A 19,973-nucleotide genomic window follows, 5' to 3' on the forward strand; every position below is an offset into this window, starting at 1 on the left:
GGCAGAACAATCGCGCAAGCCAAGCGCGACAGAGGTAGGGGAGTATGTGGAAATATGTATCACATTGGGGCGCAAACTCGGCTAAAATTTTTTGTTGAATTTGGACGTAGTGATGCATGATACTTGTTCAGCTACGTATTATGCACCCTGAGTGAGTTTGGCGCTTCTACATTTGAAATTCACTGATAAAACCACCTAAAACAACCATCGACGATATTTTGCCCCACCGTAGGAGGTATATATTTCTCCGTCATCTCCTACTTATTGAGTGCAGTTTGTTTACGTTTCGGCACCCGAAAAAACTTTGTTAAAAATATCAATTAAAACGGAGTTTCATAGCTGAATTACATTTGTGAAGAGTAGAAATAAGTAGTAAAACCTGAAATCCGATGTTTCATGGAGAATATTGCTCGTTTTGTTCGCGTTTGTGTTTCGGTTTGTTTACGTTATGTTCAGCTGTCGGTTTGTTTACGTTTCGAATTGACATTTGACATGAGCTAGCGCGACGTCGCGTTTTTCGCTGTTTCTACACTAGCGCGATTTGTGCGACATTTTTTTGGTATGGAGTTCGGCCGCCTGTCAGGCGACGTCGCGTTTCGTGGCGGGACGCCGCGCTGTAGTGTGGACCCCGAGTATGGAGTTCCTCCGCCTGTAAGCCGACGTCGCGTTTTGTGACGGGACGTCGCGCAGTAATGTGGACCCCGTGTCAGGCGACGCGGCGTTAAGCAAGCCGGAGACGTCGCGAACTTGTACGCGCGAACAATTTGACAACCATGCATTGCCTATGTTAAGGAAAGAAAAGGAAGATATCCTCTTAAATCTTTTCTTAAATCTAAAGCTTCCTTTCCTTTCCTGCATGCATTGCCTATGTTAAGGAAAGGAAAGGAAGATTTAAGAGGATATCTTCCTTTCCTTTCCTTAACATAGGCAATGCCTGGTAGTCAAATTGTTCGCGCGAACAAGTTCGCGACGTCTACGGCTTGCATTACGCGACGGTGCAGTCTGGAAAGCGTGATAGACTTTTCTTACCGCGTGACCACATTAGGCGTACCATACCAAAAACTTGGTACGGTCGAGTGACAGCGTACCAGAGCCGATGGTGCGCTAGAAAGAGAGAAAAAACGGTTTTTACCACCTGGGCCGCACCAGTTTTTTGGTATGGTACGCCTAATGTAGTCACGCGGTTACAATTTGGAGACTCATTTAAAAAACATCGCCCTACATGAGGTTCATGGTTCCAAAAGTAAGAACGCTGTAAACCCACTGGATGTATGTCGGAACTGAGTGCAGAACCTAACCGTCAAATAACTAGTGGTGAGAAAATCAAATCTATCGATTTCGATCCATTTCAAATCCGAACTCATCCGCTCCAGTCATTCTACTCTCTACCATAGTAAGTACCATACTCGCATCGTGGAAAAGGCGTTTAATGGTAGAACACCTCAGATAATCGATATTTCATGGTTAAAAATGAGTTTTTCTTGATCCTAAGTTAAACCACGTGAAAAACGCAAACTATGGCCAATCCATTCTATCCAGGGTTTGATTCAAGTAAACTGATATGAAATATATTTGAAGCATCAGATCAAGTCAGAATCGAATCAAATTGAGCCCAAAACAAAGCAAATCTGAATTAACTCCCAAGTGAATCACATCTTTTCCCAATCCGTCAAATGTGATCCAATCCTATAGAATCCGTCAATGGATCGATTCTTCGAGTCTTCCGTATCGGGATTCTGCGAACCCACCCGTCAAAAAACGCAAACGATCCGGAGTGCGAAAAAAAGTTACGAGACGGAAAACACTGCATCTTAATCGGTGGGGTTTAAAACCATTCAAAAACATATTTATCGTGTAAATTGGTTGCAATTCGTTCTTCTGAAGGAGGATATTGCAAAGTAAGTGCATCCGATAGACATACAGCAGGTGTTCTTGCTACAAACGGCATCCATCATCGTCGACGTTCGTATCCTCCATTGCCATCGCGTCCTTGCGTACCTTGCCAGAACGATCGAAGTGAACTGCTCGATGAGCAAAAAATTGGCAACATCCATGCATATGTTTCCATCCCGTAGTTTAGTCTAATTTGCTGCTAGGAATCGCTTTATTTGCAGTTAAAAAGTGCTTCCTCAGTCACAAATACGATTTGCTGATGAATATCGCAACGCAGCCGATAAGAATAAACTTCTGCATGTCTGTCAAGACGAAAGTAGAACAGATGAATTGTTAAACATGTTTTTCCACCTACACGGTATTTTCAAGGATAATGTTCCAAGAACTCTATTTCAAGGATAAACATGGCCTCGCGCGATGGCAGTTGCCATGTTAGCATCAAAGATCTTCTCTACCGTATCTCTATGCTGAATTCTTATTCGATGAATATTCGTCTGACGGATCTGAGAAACAACAATTTTTGAATAAGAATGTTTTGCTACCTGTGAAAATGAGCAATTTCATGTCTCTCATTGTTAACCATTCTATTTCATTCACACAAAGGAAAACGCAACGATGAGCTCAGAGGAAAGCACAGATCAGCAGACCGCTATTGCAGAAGTACCGGAAGATTCAACAACGGAGGAGGTAATTAAATAGAAAGCAAACAGCTTCAGACAAAACGTCGTGGTTAAACTCGCATCAATCATGATATTTTTTCACTTTTAGGTTCAACAGGAACAGCAACAGTCCGTCAGTGAGTTGGAGAAACAGGAAGAGGAAAAGATGAAGGCTAAGTACGGGTCGAACGCGAGTATGGGAGGGCCTCGTGGTCTCGGTGGCCATTCAGCGTTTCTCCAAAAGCGGCTCCAGAAAGGACAGAAGTACTTTGACTCTGGCGATTACCAGATGGCAAAGCAAAAGGGTGGAGGCGTGAAGCAGGTGTTTGCTAACAAAGTACCGACCGGCGAGGCGATACCGACACCCGAGACAGTGCCGGTCCGAAAGACCTCCATCATTCAAACCTGCAACAAATTTCAGAGCTAAGATACTTTAATCCGTTAACGGTTTCCTCGGCGAAATGCGGAAAAAATGATGCGCTACCGGAAATCATTGAGAAGGTTTTGGTGAAGGCCACTTTATTCCGCCATGGAGCTTTACTGGCCGGCATTAGCTGTAAATGAGAAGACGTCATTCGCAGTACAGAGGCGATACGATGTTTGGTATTTTTCCGTGTTAAATGTTCTTTTCCACAACGGAGATTTTTTCTGGTTAGGAATTTTGTTGTGCTAAATGGAAAAATTTGAAATTAATCTCATTCAGTAAGATTCACGCGATAACTTTTCGATAAAAAATCACATTCATATTGCCCACAAAAGTAAACACAAATTTTATCATTTGTTTTATAGGCATAAAACGTCTTCGCTTCTTTCTTTCATCACGCTCGCTTCTTCATGCTAGAGTGTTCGAGTACTCGCTAACTTCTTTCCGTCAGGATACGGCTTTTTTTTTTATTTTAACTCTTCTTTATCTTGTAGAACTCCACAAATATGCTGAATTATTGATAAACAAACATTTTATTATTGGTAATGTACTTGTAAACGTTAGACGATAGGTTTTGAGAGGTCGCGGAACTAAACCAACAGCCACACAAATGTAAGAGTTTTGGCATGCGGTTCCCGGTAAATTGTATGTGCACCTAAAGTGAACGTGTGTAACCTATATAGAGATAGAATGTAAACCGAAAAAAGTCAGTCCGTCTCGTAAACCTACTTCCGGCGAAGGTTAGCAAAAATGTGTACGGTTATGGAAAGGATCGAGCACGCATTCACAACGATTTGCGCGATATTTGATTATTGCGAAAAGAATGTTAAGACGGAGGGGATGGATTTTCGGGCAGATGGTGAAGAAAACACATTCACGAATAAAACTGATGGTAGCAGGTATTTTGTTAAGCAAACCGACTATAGTGGTATATTGTTAACTGAGAAAATACGCACGTGGGAATGCATTAAAAGTAAGAAAGTAAGAAGATAACTGCTTGTGTTTTGAGTTTGTTCATGCTTTAATTTGATTTTTTTCCATATTGTAGTTTTAAAAAATAAACTACTCCATCGTTCTTTTTCGTCAACCTGAGTTGTGCTCTCTTAAATTATTAGGAAAAATATAATATTTGTTGGAAGACTTTCAATACAGGTGGTAAGTAAAACAGTCCTTATGACTGCCAATGGAAACACTAAACATCAAGCCCAATATTCAATAAATATGCCTTGATTTTATTTCATCGCGTAAAAAATGCTTTCAAGTTTCTCCTACCAATCATTATTGTCAGATAGTTCGGCAAAAAGTTTGTCCTTAATTTTCTTAGCTTCCCGTGGATCTTCTTTGATATTGCTCTCGATAGCTTTCGTTTGCCCGAGCATAAATTCAAGCTCATCGCATGTCAAGTTGGTACCACCCAGCTCGACCGCTCCAATGAATTGCTTTTTGAGCTGACCTTCGAAGTAGACAAATATTGTCGGCACGTTTCGTTCCGGATAGTTAGCAATGCAGGTAGTGGCAATCGCTCGAACAAATTTGGTCATCGGAAAGGCGACTGCTAGCTGTGCCAGGTGCTGATTTATCAAAGAGCAGAGAGGCACTCCACGACTGTAGAGATGCAATACCACGTAGATTCCTTCTCCGGCCTTTGTCACTTCCTCTACGTAATCCTGTCCAGAAATTTCACGTACCACTCCGAACCGTGCCTTGCTTGCCGCGGCTTGCATTTCCGCGATGCGTTTTTGACGGTACTGTTGCAAAATTTCCTCATCTTCAGAGTCCTCCAGTTCGTCCAACTCATCGAGATCCAGCTTCGATAAGTCTTTGCCATTCTGCTTTTCTGCGATAGTGCTCTCTATCATTCCAATGATTTCATCTTCGGTAATTTCCTTTTCCTTGGGCTTCTCCGGGATGATTCCTTTCGCTCGGAGGATGTCATTCCACTCAGTATCTTCGTTAGGATTCTAAACAAGAGAATAAGAGAAGTTAAAGATTTGGGTCATTCAGCAACTAGCAAACCTCGCTGCATCCATTTACTTCCATAAATGGTCATTGTTTTATAAACCTGCCTGCATTGTGGTGTGAAGATGAATGAAAACTTCCACAAAGTTAAAAAAATAGCTAGATTTGTAGGATGGTGCGGAAAAATACGCCGGGATACTGCTTAAAAGTGACTGTCGACGGTCAATAATCACTATTTTACAGTAATAACTTGTAGATATTCACGAAAAACAGAAATGTGTGCCGAAAGGTGGATGACACACGACGAATTGATTAAGTCAACAAAGATGAATACAATCTAAATTATATTCACCTTGAAGTCAATGTGATTTTGCAATACATATATTTTTTGTTCCAGAAATAAGTCATCCAGGCGACCAAACCAATCACTATACGATTTCAATTTCAACATCACTACAGACATATGTCAAAACAATTTGCTTCATTTTATTTTTACATTTCCTAACCATGTTTGTTTTGATCAAATTTTGAAAATCTTCAAGAAAAGATAGAGTTATTTTATCATGAAAATAAGAACGTCGTAGGCTAGAAGGCTCAGTCGGAACTATAGTACAAAAGAAACCCCAGTGTATTTATTATCGATAATCGTACGTGTAGCGCAAGTAAACACTAAGACTTCGGTCCTGCAGAATCACCATCGAAAGATGACTCTCGACGCGCACGATAAACTGTTGGAGACAGTTTTGCAGGAGTACAAAATTTTAACTGAATAGTAAGTACTGTGTCTTAGTTCTTATACTTGCAGTTTGCTAAATATTTCTTTATTTTAGTGAACGGCTACAAAGTGAAGACCTAGGGGGTGTTTATGTAACTCCTTCGTACGAAAATCCCTTCCGTAAGTGTACACTTCCGTTTGCCTGGTTGGTTGCAATGCTGTGCTAATGAGCATTTCTATCGTTTTATGTTACACCATAGTTTGGTTCGGAGTGATATTCGTACGCGATGGAATGTACAAAAATGGAGTATTCCGATTTACTGTATCCCTGCCCAGTAGATTCCCTAACGATAGCTCAGTTCCGGTAAGTATCATACCCCTGAAACGGAGTTTCCGCATAGGCTTATACGAGTTGAGGGAAATAATCATTTTGTATTCCGTAGGTGGTTACTTTTCAGAGTGAAGTGTTTCATCCCCTGATCAGCCCAACCAATGGTGTGCTTGACCTGACGGATGCATTTCCGAAATGGCGTTCCGGAGAAAACCACGTTTGGCAAATCCTAAAGTTTGTACAGTTCATCTTGCAAAACCTTGACGATCATACGATTCAAACGACGCAAATAGCAAATAACGACGCATACGAGCTATTGCTAGAACGTCGAAGTGAATTTCTGCAGCGCATAGAATGCTGCATCGAGGACAGTCAGAAGAAACTGTACGATCTGCCAGCGACACCGGATAGAAACTATATTTGTTTCGATCGTTTCAACCCCGATGTGCACGGTCCTGTGCTAGAGTCGATGAAACAGAACAAACCGGTTGAAGTGTCCACTCCTCCTTCGTCGGGTATGTCGTGGGTACGGCATGGTTTATATCAACCATTGAGTAAATAACAGCCATTTATACAACCAACCGTTACCTTTAGTCCCGAAGAGCATAGTTAAATAATTTTATTGGTTTATTACTCCGTTAAATACACTCTGCGAAACACATACAACATTTTGGTAAGCTACTTACTAATACTTGTGAATGCAAAGAATGTGCTAATAAAATGCGGCATACGCTACCGATTTTAACATAAAACTATCCACCCATCAAGTCGGTTTCTGACGGGTTGTCTCCAAATATGGCTTTACGTTCGACTGTATTTTCCCAGGTGCAACCGTTTGGCGCGCCGATTAGCAATAACGCGTCGTATAATGTCCAGGAGCGCAAGTCCGAGAACAGAGAAAAACAGTATAGCGGCTGCAATAGCCACGTTGCGGAATCCAGGGTAGGCTTGCCCTATATCCAGTTCGCTGATATGGATGTGGATGTTTTCCGGTTTCGCCAAAATTGGCTTGGGTGTCGGCAGTCCTTGGTTGCCGTTGTTCCCTTCGACGATCGGCTGGTTGGGAATCACTGGTTGGCTATCGTATAAATTAACAGGTAGTGCATACTCCACGTGGGTTTCCGTAAGTTTAGTTTCGATCACCTACGTTAGATATTTAGAATGTAAATGGATAAATATTATATTTCCTTACCGTTTTGCAACTTTGCGAGGTTTCGCATGGTTTACTTACAGCCGCTTCTACAGATGAAAGAGACTTTGACCAACCGTAGCCCTCCTCATCGGTGTAGATTGTAACTAGTTTAGCACGGAATTCGCGGTAGTCCCGTACTTCAGATCCAATAACGGTCAAGTTCATAGTAGTGAAGGGGCTCAAAAAGCGAATAGCATTAACCGTCTGTAAAAGTACAAGTTTTTAAAAGATCATTTTCTAATTGCTTTACGTAAACAAAATTACTTTCTGGTCTCTAGCCTAACAACCATCTTCGGTCAGCCCTTAGGCTTACTTAATTTTCATAATTTCTTCTTCTTGGCGTAATGGCCATATCTTGGTCATGCCTGCCCACGTTAAGGGCTTACAAGACTGTTTCCCTTTCCCTGGACTGACTGTCCGGTCTCGGTTAGGATTCGAACCCCAACGCTCATTGACCGATGTTCTAACCGGTGCTACCGCTCGGCGAGTATTTTCACAAAATAATTTAAAATAGCTACTGTTCGATTAGATTCGACCTATTAAAGTCTCGGCTACGTGTTTCAATCGAATACGTTGACAAACTTGACAGTATCAAACCCACCGCGGATAAAGATCGTCATAAAGTTATCATCTTTTACTGCCCAGTTGAGGAACATCCTTGCTCGATAAGAAGATAAATCGACGGCACATAACATATGAACCACAATTGGTCACATAGACACGGCCGCACAAGCAGATTTGATACGTACAACCGTAAAAAAAATGATTACCTTGAAAACCCTGCTGTAGTATGTCTCCCCTGCGATCAGCTTGTAGGTTTCAGTTTTGCCCCGATAAACTGATAATTGCACGCCGTGGGTCACGGTTGGCGGCAAGACGTAGTCGATGCGCGTGTCTGCCAGATAAGAAATATCCTGATCAACGTACTTGTACGCCGGGTCGCGGTTTTTCAGCGTAGCATAGGCCAGTATGGGAGAACCGAGTCGGGTTGAGTTGGTCCACTTCTTGTATACTATATCGCGCAGCTCGTATCGTTCCGGGAACTTTTCGGCCAGCACAAGTATTGAGCCTTCCTTTTAAACGTAATCAGAAAAGTTTGACGAAAAGTATATCCATTATACGCATGCTCACTTTGATACATACTCTCGATAAAAGCTTACCACAACTCCGTTATCGGCTGTGCAGACTTTAGTCGTTACGTCATAGCTGCAGTACTCCGCAAAGTCTTCGTCACCAAAACTCTTTCCTAGATAACGATTAGATGATCCAGTGTCTGCTAGATTTTCAAAATTTCCTACTGGTATCCACAGCAACACGTCGGTGGTTGCATTTCTGCACAAATTTTCTACCGTGCGATCACTGTACTCGTTGCTAAGCGATTTCACTGCAATGCTTAGTAATGATGAGTTTGTTCCACATACTTCCGAAAGGAGCGACTGCAAGTAGTACGAAGCACGTTGATGCAATTTGGTTGAAATCAACACGCCGTAATTTGACATACCTTTACATTTATTTCCAATCTACTATTCACCAAGAACCGTCCGATGTCATTAGAGCTAGTAGCAAAACCAGCAACCGATAGAAGTAGGACGACGGTCCACCAGGAGTTTCCTATTGCCATGGTCGAGTTGGACGGAAGGATGCGAGGAATGTATTGTCCACTGTATCGCAGCGAATGGTTTCCTCCGACTGACTGACTGACTGAGCCGCCTCAAATCGATACGCGAACTTCGGAAGAAAAAAAATTCTCCCCCTCTCGTTTCGCCTTCAACCCCCGTAAAACAGCAACCGCCCCAACAAGAGGGAATGGTAAATGGCGCACCGTTATCTACCGCACACCGACAAGTATGTATGAAACTTTCTTACTACAAACCGAAAAAATCCGCAGCAATGATATTGACTCTGGCCTGTTATCGACAAATATCGAATGATTAATCCTACACGACTGATAACTCGTCACAGGGCTTCCAAAAATAAAATAAAACCACAACCTTCTAGCGGAAAACGGAATGCAACACCTCGTCCTCAGGACGCACGGTGATTAACTTACGAAACCCCTAGGGAAAGATGTGGCTTAGTACCGTTTCACACTACACGAGCTGCTTCACGAGGGATACTGCAACGCTTTGGAGAATAAGTAAGCACAAGTTGCCCCCGTTACTGGCGCTTCCAGTAGACGAAGATTGCGAAAAACAATCAGAAGAGTAGAGCACTTCAAACTCCTGTTTACGAATCGCTGCACAACAGGCGCAGGATTAGCGTTGTGCGCCACGCAGCCACTTGAACGATGTGCCAATTCGCTACTTCTTATATTCATCTAATTGTGTAATAACTTGCATCGATGGTGAGGGAGTAGCTACAAACACACCATTCGATGGCACATGCTTGCCGTGCCTCTTACACGTTGTAATGATTCAAATGAAAATTGAGATGGAAAGTTATGAATAAACTCACGCTCGGTTGTTTTAGTTATTTAATCATATTCTGATGGAATTTGTCCGACATACGCGCAAGCCGGGAGTAAGATTCTCTGGGAATCCACGTTTATTGGCAAATAACCAGCATCGCTACGACACGCAGTCATTTGCTGCCTTATCAGCTTTCACGTGAAACTCCGGCAAGTCAAGGGAAAATTGAAAAAAAAATATATATATATATATCAAATCATCACCCTTGACGATTGCCGAGTGATGGTGATGAGTTATAAAACGGATGGGTCAATATGTCCGAAACCTCGCGCCGCGGTCTAATCTGCAGTCGGAACTAAGTGACGTCCTACCGATAAGCGGAAACCAACATGCCATTCGTGCGATGGGGAGAACCGGTGGAATTGATTGATAGAGCGCACAGTGGTGGGATACTTTTTTGGCAATCGCAAACAGCTTTCCGCTACATCTCGCATAGCGCCAAGAGATAACCAGTTTAAGGCGACTTTGTACTCCACCGGCTTGGGAGGTTCCTTATTTTTACTTGATAATAACAGTGGGCGACCTTTATCAGCCTTTATGATGCACGTTTTTCGTAAGATGAACAAATGCTTGGATTGATGTGGAGCGATGATGGATTGCTTTGCCCACGCGTGCTTTCGTATCTTATTTGTTTTAGCAAACACATGAATGATTTTAAATTTGGCGTACTTTGCCACGTGTTTCTCACGGATTATTTTTCAAATGAGGAACCTCAGCGAAGGTGTTTTAGCCAATATTAAGTAACTTTTGCACTCGGTGTGATGTCACCGGCTAGATCATTGATCGTTAGACACATTGTATGTATGTATCCAGAAATATCCAGACCCAACAGGGTATCACTTTTTGCGTGAAAAGTGAGCCCCGACAACTCGTCTTTTTCAAAGATCGTTTTAAAAGTATTTGAATTTGAATTTGATGAACACAGTTCAACTTGTCTAGACAACAAATACTGAGGACAGTTTCCTTAAATTTATTATTGTTTGGTTTTTTTAAATTATTAATTGCTTTCTTTTTCAAATTATGTACAGTAGATATCCGACATATGCGGTACTCGACATACGCGGATTCGGAGATACGCGGTTTTCAACATTTGACAGTAGATTGGGTTTATTACATCTATTTAAATTTCTGAGATGTACAACCACACGAATAAATATGTAAGTTACACATTTGCATAACTTACACTTTTTATTTCGTTTGTTGCAATTTATGTTGTTTGAATACGCTTGCAGTGCATTCATATTAATGGACAAATTAATTTTTTCAATATTCTGTGATACATGCACACAAGAACTCGATCTCTTAACTCCTAGTATAGGCTATGTGTCAAGCAATATTCGAGATACGCGGATTTCTCTGGTTCCCATTATCCGCGTAAGTCGGATATCAACTGTAATTCAAAATCCCTTGCTTCGCTTGTTTAACAACGTATTTCAAACTCCACGATAGTTTAACGTGCCAACCAATCTTAACAAATATGGTATATCTATTGCATACACGCAGGCGCGTGTAAATAATTGCAAATTTTCTTTCCCCGAAGGTCATCGAAACGGTAAGATGATTTTCTCGATTCGTGTTCATACAGGGAATGAATGTGTGTTGGTGCACACCATGCGAGTGGTTCGTGATCTGGTTGATTATCTCAGGGAACTACTAGAAAAGCAAAAAAAGTTGAAGTAAATTTAGGAACATGTTTGCGACAAAGTTATGTGTCTTGCAAAGACTTTTCATTTGAGGGGTCACTTGAACAAATCGGTTCAGACCTCATACAATTATAAACAAATATGTTATTTCAGCAGAAAATACCAACCAAGGTTTCTGTACCTACGTCCCATTCAAATATTTATTTAAAAAACTAAGAACTCAAGAAGAATATTTGTTATATCAAGTTGTTTACTTCCAAAATGTAACGTCCGACCGTTATCATAAGGTTCTTATAAGTTATCTGTCATGATGGTGGCTGCGACCACCAGCTGTCATGCACCTGTCATATAAGTGGCTGCGTCCACCACCAGCGATGAAACTGTCAAACAAACGTGGAGGAATAAACTGAACACTCTTGAGTGTGCCTTCGAACAAGAGAGACGTACTTCGGACCTTCGGCTTATTATTATTATAACTGTTCTATTTGTTAAACCTTCGGCTTCGGATTGACTCGTTATAAATTGTTCACCGCACCCAGACTCTACAAAAAGATCTTTCATTTATTTTTTTTAATTTTTCATTTTTTCCTGTTGCAAAAATTGCCCAAAGCACTAAAAAGTTATTAACAAATTAGCATTATTTCAACTTGTGACCAAGGACTTTCAATCTTTTTGTGCCAAGCTGCGCTGTCAGCTTCGTTCTAGTGGTGGGTAAACCAAATCCCCAAATCCGAATCCCAATCCAAGAAACAGTCGGAACAGTCCAAGCAGCGGATAGTGTTCCTTTGGAACTGTGGTCTTTGTGTACAATATTTTGAAACGCCTTTCCGCGTTAGGACTCACACTCCTAATGCCGGTGAGCCAAGACTTCCCGGCTATCTGTCTGGAAACGCCCGAAATTCGTTGTTTTGCAAAGGCGTACAATGGTACAACAGGATGCCGAGAGAGATTAAACAAGCGCTATGCGCCGTATACGTAAAGCGGGTAGTCTGACGCTGTGCTTGCAATCCCGGTTGACAGAAATTGACATTGTAGGTGGTACTAAGTAGTTCCTGCAAGAGTCCCAGCAATCTGCCATGGAAAAACTTGCTGGTACTACATGACAGCTGCAAAAAATTTGAATGTTTGTCAACCGGGATGTATTTAGTAAATGTTGTAGTTTTTGAGCCCGTAATATTGCATTTGTCAACATGGTCTTCGATTATGATGATGATGAGTAAAAAAATGAACAGGGACATTTTATTTTTATTATCTTATTTAACTTAATAGAATGAATGAGTCTACATAGTTTTTAGACACGCGCGCGTAAATAAGGACAATTGGTGGTAATGGCTGCACGAAAAGAACTAATAGTATCTACACATCTCGCTGTAGTTGGGTCCCTTTCTGTTCTTGATAGTGGCACCACATTATCAACCAATGGTAATTGGCGGGGGGAACTACAAACAGAGCAGAAATATCCTCTTACACTCCGGAAAGTGGTGCCCCGTTAACCTTGGGGGACTCGGCGATTTACCTTTCGAGGTGATTGCTCGGGGCCGTTATATGGAAGGAACAAGATGAGGTCCTTTAAGTAGTACTGGCGGATTTCTCCACACTATCAACCATTGATAGCTGGCGGTGTTAACCAAAACTGTGCGAAAATACCTGCCCTACTCCGGAAAGTGGTCTCCTTTTGCTAGTTGGGAAATCTAAGATGTACCCCCTATGATCGATGGCGACCATTGTATGAATGGAGCAGAGTAGGATGCGATTGTTCTGGAGAGTATTACCCCAATGCCCCCTCTCGTTTGATGATTTATATTTAATATCGCAAGTTACTTTCGTCCCTCTCAAACCTATGTAGGGGTAGGCGGTGGGACTCATCATCATCATCATCATCATCATTATCATCATCATCATCATCATCAGGTAAACAAATCAATGTCGGTCTGAAATTTTTTTATCCTTATTTGAATCCCCAGAATCCGATTCAGAATTCGGTAAAAATGGTCTGGTCCTGATGAAATGGGTTTGGTTGGGTAGAACAACACGGATAATGGACATTCTACTGTATTTCTAGGTAAAAAATAGGTTCCAGGAATTTTTCTCTCTCTAGATCGACTAGCCAGGAAATCTCTAGATCGACTATTTATGTGACTAATTCGACTCACATCATTGTGAGTCGATTCAAACAGTTTAGGAACAAGTCAGAATCGAATCAAATCGAGTCCCAAACCAATCAAATCTGATTCGAATCCTAATCGAATCAGATCGTTAGAATCCGTCAAATGGGATTCAAATCTTTAGAATCTGTCAGATGGGATTCAAATCTTTAGAATCTGTCAAATGGGATTCGAATCTTTGGAATCCCTCTAGGGATCGAATCTTCGAATCTTCCGAATCCCGATTCTGCCAACACTACTGCCAACCCTAGACGGTGTTAGTCATTTTCTAGAAGCAGACCAGAGTGGATGTTTTATGTGGCTAGCAGAGAATCTCTTCGCATTTGAGATTTTAATAACAATTTTCAATCAAGAATCTATCGTTGAACTCTTCTAAAACCACCCCATCTGCTAACGGATCAAATATTTGCCCACTAAAACAGAAGGGAAAGGCTGGGAACATACGAAATTTTTGCGTTTTCGCTGGAACCATCGATAGCAGCCATTGTTCGACGATTCTCGCATACGTAACTACCAGCCAGCTCTGGGCTCGAGAAAAAGAAGAAGAGCATCTGGCTCTCGCCAGACTACCGAACGGTAGTGTAAAAACGAGAAAGGTATATTGATGAATCTGGGTTGTAAACTAGATTAGTAATTGTATGTGAAACATTTAGGTATTTTACTATCGAGTTCCCTGCGTAAAAACCTGCTTACGACAGGCTGGAGGAAAAAACAGTGTCGTTGATCGCCTAGTTACTCGTAGGAAAGCAGTGCAGGCAGGCGGGATAAAAGCGAAAAACGAGCAGAAGATCGCGAAAGCGCCCGTCTGAGGTAGTGTTTGTGTGACAGCAGTGCAGTGCATTTGTGGTTGTGCGTAAGTAGTTCTACTATGTGACGTTTGAGCGATCGATTCGGTTGTTATCGCAGTGGTTTTTGTTTTGATTTCTGTGGCGCTTCTAAATTCGAGGGGTGCTTGAAAGAAGAAAAAATCGCAGCATAATTTATTTTGTTCAATGCGAACCAATTGCGGCAACGATGTTGTCCCAAGTTTCACTTGTTGTCCACTGTTGGCTAGAGTGAACGCAAGAAAATGCGTTGAGCGTGCAGCGTGTTGTGTTGTGATTTAAGTTCAATTTTAGCGAAACATCAAACGGAAAGCTAAGTGCATGTGCGAATTGTGTTAATCGTGTGATAACTGACAAAACGTTTAAACTCTTACATGTAAACTCCCAAAAGTCAGCTGTTTATGGCACAGCACCTGATCCTAGGATCCTACTCATTCGTCCCATCAGGCAGAACGTCCGAAAAGCGTTTCAAATACGTTACCTTTTCGACATTTCCAAGCGAAACTCCAGTTTGGCGGTGTTATCAGACAGAGAATCAAGGTTAGTTGTTTCTCTGTTCTCGAAGCCTCAATCTTGTGAGAATGTGGAGTTTATACTTAAATTTGCAACGAATTTTCAAGTAACAACTTGTAACAGTAACGACTGTTAATAGATGTATGTTATGGTTGTTATATTATGATTTCGTCTGGAATACATTAGATTTCGCATTATACATGTTTTAAAACACTTTTTCGCGTAATGTCTCTCATTTTCTCTAGAGGTAACATAGGACTATTCAATCTGCATTGATTGCGTGTTTCAGTGTGTATATCAACGCGGCATATCAACAAGGGGTCATGAAATACAGACACGATTCTTACAGGACATCCTAACTTTAAGTGAGAATTACGGTTTGGCCACGCTTAGCTCTGAGACAAAACATTTTATTTTATTAATCGATCGTACATAGTACCGCACACTGGTGGTGTTAGTGATTTATGAAATTTTCTCACACGATATACTGCACTTGTCGAGCATGCGTACTGGCATTATCTTCCAAAAACATAAGCATATCTCGTTCGTCCACCACGCAGTTTTACGAATCGTAGCCGTATTCGTTGAAGAAACGCGCAGTCTTTGGGACCAGTAAATTTGGGAGAAATATTTTCAGGAAACATACCCACACTGTGACAATCTTCCCAGGCAAACCGGGCAACAACGAATGCTCAAAAAATAACTTTTCTAGTGAGTTTTCACTTTCGAAATGTATCGAGCATGATGCTGTCGTCTCGATTGCACCCTACCCGTTTGGGCACGTCCAACATAAACCGTCTGGTCCGTTATACACTGGCTGGCGAGGGAAAAACCGGCTATTACTAGAGCAGGGAATCCCCAAACTACCCTACCTCAAGCGGTGATCGTCGTTTATGTTTTCCAGTACATGCTAGATTCTGAATCATGTCTAGAAGTGTGTGCACTTCGGACATGTCGTCTCAATACATCCGTTACTTCTCTCCACTTAGCTTCCGCTAATGGAAAGCTAAAGGTTATCATGCCGTCGGTTTGACCTTGGGGATTTTCGAAATCCGGTTCCCTGCAGCGGCGGCATGAAAACCCGTTAGGAAGCTGGTTCCACATTTCCGCAAAGAATAAATGTTTGATTCGTATGGCTATCGCGGTTGACCGGTGTAGTTTTTACAACGACCAATTTCAATGACATTTAATTAATAATTATTTATATATTTTATTACCTTCTGACCAAGCGCACATTGACGCCACTTTAATGGTTCATTTTAACTGCAACATTTATATTTACTTCCGCTTTTAAAGAGATTATATTATTGTATTCGCTGGTTTGGTCCCTCAAAAATTATGTCGAAGTATAAGATTCACTTAATGCCTATATATTATGGAGTTAGTACACAGCAGGCTAAAACAGAAACAAAGGCCATTTGCTATATGTGGGAGAATGATTTAACAAAAAAATTAAAAAATTGAGATAATGTTGTTCACGCTGTCTTCTTCGTATGAATAAACATTTGGATATGAATCTACTTTCGATAGTATTACACTGTTTTCAGGGCCAATTTGTCGGCATCAAGCTGCTCTTTGTTGGTAGTAGGCAGTGAATTGCACGCGCAAGATTTTTGTTTGGCGTCGTTAGGAACCAGTTTGGGCTTATTAAGTTTAACTTTGCCGTTATCGGTAGCAACATTGGCGCGACGAGAAAAGGACGCGTTGTTGTCGCCGTACGCGTGCAATTGACTGCCTACTACCAACAAAGAGCAGCTTGATGCCGACGAATTGGCCCTGAAAACAGTGTATTCTCAAAGATAGTCTCTAAATTATCCCATCGCACACTAAATACGCACCAATTAAGTGAGTGCGCGATGTTTCATCATGTTTTGTATTGTATTTTGCTTTTACTTGAATTTTTGTGGTTGTATGGAGTTTTATCAGTTTGACTGTAGTTGATAATAAATGTACTTGCCGTTTATCCCAAAATGGTCAGAAAAGGATTATCTTTGTAGAATAGATCAGATGGCATGAAAATGAAGGAAAAAGCTACATTGAAGTTGCTGTTTTATTGCAGGAGAACAGTAATATGCTAACTGGAGTGGTTTAGTGATGGAAAGACCGACAGCTGCTTTTAAAATGTATCAACAACCGGTCATTTTACCGTCGCATCAAACCATATTTGGCGCATGATTAAGACGTTTGAGGATGTTGAGCCCAAAGTAAGGAGGCAATATATCTGTATAAGATATAGTGTGCTGATTCCCCACCCCTGTGGCTGCCATACACAGCCCCACCCAAATTTACTCTCTTTCTAATAATAATGAATAACATTTTTCTCAGAACTGGGAAGCATGGTTTATGTAGTGTTTCGCGAAGTCTTGTCGCCTTTGGTGATTTATTGCTCTATTGTGATGCTTCTCCTGACAGGTCATGTTTCTCATGCCATATTGTCCCGACAGTTAGGGTCCTTGTAAAAAAATGTACATCAAAACGAAGAGAATAGTGCAAAGGACAGTTCCTAATTTTTACATTTTTAAAATAATTGTTCCTGACAAAACAAATGGCCTTTGTTTCTGTTCTAGCCTACTGTTTGCTGAATTTTGTGGTATTGTGTATCTTGTAGACGAACACTATTGGTTATGTGAATATTCTGATCACAATTGGGTTAGGAAAACCGGTTATACCTACCACACAAAACCAGTTTTCTAATTTTACTTTTGAAAAACTACCTAAACATCAAAGTTCATCCTGCTCCAAATGAATGTCTCCTCCTGTTTAAGCTAAAATATATTTGATTTTGGAAAAGCGTATTATTTTAGTTTTCTACTTTAAACTGGATATTTGTGCTTCAGTATTATTTAAATTGAAACAAGACTGGCATGGCACACGCCATTGTCGGTCGCTGATAAGATACTATTCAGAAGTGATGTGACGATTTTCGTTTCACCCGACAATCGTTATCTGTCGCGGCGAAATAGAGTCAATATATACGAGGTTTTATTCCGGCAGCTCGTTGCTCTGTTCTGGAAACTGGCTAGCCAATTATCAGTCCCCGGCAACAGATCCCGGGAGATGTTGTTTACCTTTCATAGCACTTGATTCGGCGAGAAGTCTGTGAAGATTGCCATGTCCTACACATGAGACAAAGCGAGAGAACGGCGGAGGCTTGGATCAGATATAACGTACCAGCAAAGGGAACTAGCTGGTTTGAGTTGCAGTTGCTTTTGTTGGACCGATGTGCGCCAAAAATCGGTTGTCCCTTTAAAGTATTCAATATCGTTGTGGTCGCAAAATCCATCACTTGGCCACTTGCCATCCCTTAATCACGCCACCCCTCTGTCTCACGGCAAAGCTTTATCCACTTTAGGGCTTGTGGAACCCCAGGCACGAGACGATCTGTCTGGTGGATGTAAAATGGCGTGTTCAATTCTAAATTAACAAGTGCATTGAAACATCAACGTAGGAAAGAAGTAGCTGCAGAAACCCCAAAGTAGTCTCAAACACATCAATCGAATCAAAATATTTCACCGGAAGAAGAAGCTGTAAACTCTTCAAATGGTTTTATTTTGTGTAAAGTGTAAGTTGTGAAAAATATTTGAGAGGTTTCATAAAATTTAATTTGGATCATTATTTGAAACATTGTTTGGATATTTTCTGCGAGAAGGAAGTAAGGGATATATCTGATACACAAACCTATACGATAAAACGAGTTATAAATACCCTAAATTATGTCGTATTTTTTAAAACAATGTACAGAATAAACAATATTTTAGCATCAAATTTGATTCTATCGTATTGCCTAGATGTACGACTATTGCAAGTGGTATTTCGATGGTTATAAAAATGTGTTGGTGGGAACCGTCTCTATCTCGTAGTTAAGCGCATAAAAACACGAATTTCTTTTGCGACTGCTTATGAGGCCAATTCAAATGTACTTCCAAACTAGTTCGTTTCATAAAAATTTGCACTGCGTAAGATTAAATCTTTCGATTAACATAAGCCATTATTGATATCATTGTTTAGACACACACTTCTGTTCCGTACATTGTCGAACACTTAGCGCAAACGAAGAGCATAGTTTACTACAAAACCGAGCGTACACTGGTACCCAAGATCAGATTGCATAATTTGTGTGTGCATCGTATATAAATAAAACGGTTTGTATGTTTTTATATGTCTGCCCCGAAGTTTGAACTGTGACGAAACACTGGGACACCCAGGTTAGAGTGAGGGAAAAATATATTAAGAAAAAGTTAAAGGAATACGTACGACCTTAGGTTTGTGTTTGTATTGGAGGATTTGTTTTTTTTTGCATGTTAGTCCCGTGGCTCGCATTAGGTAGCTTCTTGTGGGGAAATATTCAGCCACAACCAAAACGACGTTGTCCACGAACACACTCTCAAGATGGTCCGTTCTGTGGAGGGTAACATAAGAAACAAAAGAAACATGTTCGTCTATTTATATCGAAAACAGCCGCTTTCGTACGCACTCATCAAAAAAAGTTGCGCCCTTCTTCGTTCATCGTAGATGCTGATGAGCATTTTGTATGAGAAATGTGTTGCCTTAGGTGTCACGAAGTAATGTGGTGTTCGTTTTATCAGGCCTACCAGGCGCATAGTCCTCGAGGGTAAGAGTAAAACATGAGTTAGCGACACATTTATGAGAATTTTTTCTACTTTTACTAGGTATAAAGGCCCGGTTACACGGGCCCATGTTGATGAAAGAATTTGCATTAGAATCTGGTAAAATTGTGGCAAATTCAGTAAATCAAAGCCTTAACTCAGTTAGAAGATTTAACCTGTATCAAACTGTGAGAGGCTAATCTAAATCCCGGCATGACCGAATGGTAATGAAACATTTATCGGGCCAAACAGAAGAATTTTTGATCACTGCAGACTTTACTTGAGGGATGTGTTTTACATTGTCCGGATACAATAATTTTCTGACTATCATACAGCCAAATTCAGTCAAAGAAAAATAACAGGGCTAATGCCTGTTATTTGCCAAGCACCATTAATTGTCTAATGTGTCGACAAATAGTCCCGGTAGATATGGGGTACCCGGGAAATACAGGTTAATTGCAAAGGAACAATTTTAATTTTGCATAATTTAGAAGATCTAATAAAGTGAACATGGTAGATTCAATAGATCAAACGCTGCATCTCCTCAAAACCTCATGCCGGTTGGAAGAGCATTGTCCCA

The 19,973-nt window shown here is 41.0% G+C and overlaps 4 protein-coding genes across 4 annotated transcripts; 2 read left to right on the plus strand and 2 right to left on the minus strand.

Moving 5' to 3' along the window:
• The first annotated feature begins 1,759 nt into the window (after window positions 1-1,759).
• Window positions 1,760-3,527, plus strand: LOC131286368 (cAMP-regulated phosphoprotein 19). Its single transcript, XM_058315314.1, has 3 exons — window positions 1,760-1,898; window positions 2,497-2,580; window positions 2,662-3,527. Exons 2-3 carry the CDS (start codon window positions 2,509-2,511, stop codon window positions 2,977-2,979), a joined length of 390 nt encoding a protein of 129 aa, XP_058171297.1. The 5' UTR covers window positions 1,760-1,898; window positions 2,497-2,508; the 3' UTR covers window positions 2,980-3,527.
• Window positions 3,528-4,172: 645 nt separating this feature from the next.
• Window positions 4,173-5,048, minus strand: LOC131285136 (viral IAP-associated factor homolog). The gene is made up of 2 exons (XM_058313997.1): window positions 5,043-5,048; window positions 4,173-4,937 (listed from the first exon to the last, which is right to left on the minus strand). Exons 1-2 carry the CDS (start codon window positions 5,046-5,048, stop codon window positions 4,245-4,247), a joined length of 699 nt encoding a protein of 232 aa, XP_058169980.1. The 3' UTR covers window positions 4,173-4,244.
• A 552-nt stretch (window positions 5,049-5,600) lies between these two features.
• Window positions 5,601-6,735, plus strand: LOC131286918 (protein crossbronx homolog). Its single transcript, XM_058315928.1, has 4 exons — window positions 5,601-5,707; window positions 5,766-5,830; window positions 5,911-6,014; window positions 6,094-6,735. The coding sequence occupies exons 1-4, from the start codon at window positions 5,640-5,642 to the stop codon at window positions 6,541-6,543; spliced, it is 687 nt and encodes a 228-aa protein (XP_058171911.1). The 5' UTR covers window positions 5,601-5,639; the 3' UTR covers window positions 6,544-6,735.
• Window positions 6,613-8,794, minus strand: LOC131286917 (enolase-binding protein-like). Its single transcript, XM_058315927.1, has 5 exons — window positions 8,675-8,794; window positions 8,334-8,609; window positions 7,944-8,246; window positions 7,213-7,377; window positions 6,613-7,124 (listed from the first exon to the last, which is right to left on the minus strand). Exons 1-5 carry the CDS (start codon window positions 8,792-8,794, stop codon window positions 6,783-6,785), a joined length of 1,206 nt encoding a protein of 401 aa, XP_058171910.1. The 3' UTR covers window positions 6,613-6,782.
• Between the last annotated feature and the right edge of the window lie 11,179 nt (window positions 8,795-19,973).

This window comes from Anopheles ziemanni, chromosome 3, assembly GCF_943734765.1.
Source record: "Anopheles ziemanni chromosome 3, idAnoZiCoDA_A2_x.2, whole genome shotgun sequence".
Classification (NCBI taxonomy): Eukaryota; Metazoa; Arthropoda; class Insecta; order Diptera; family Culicidae; genus Anopheles; species Anopheles ziemanni.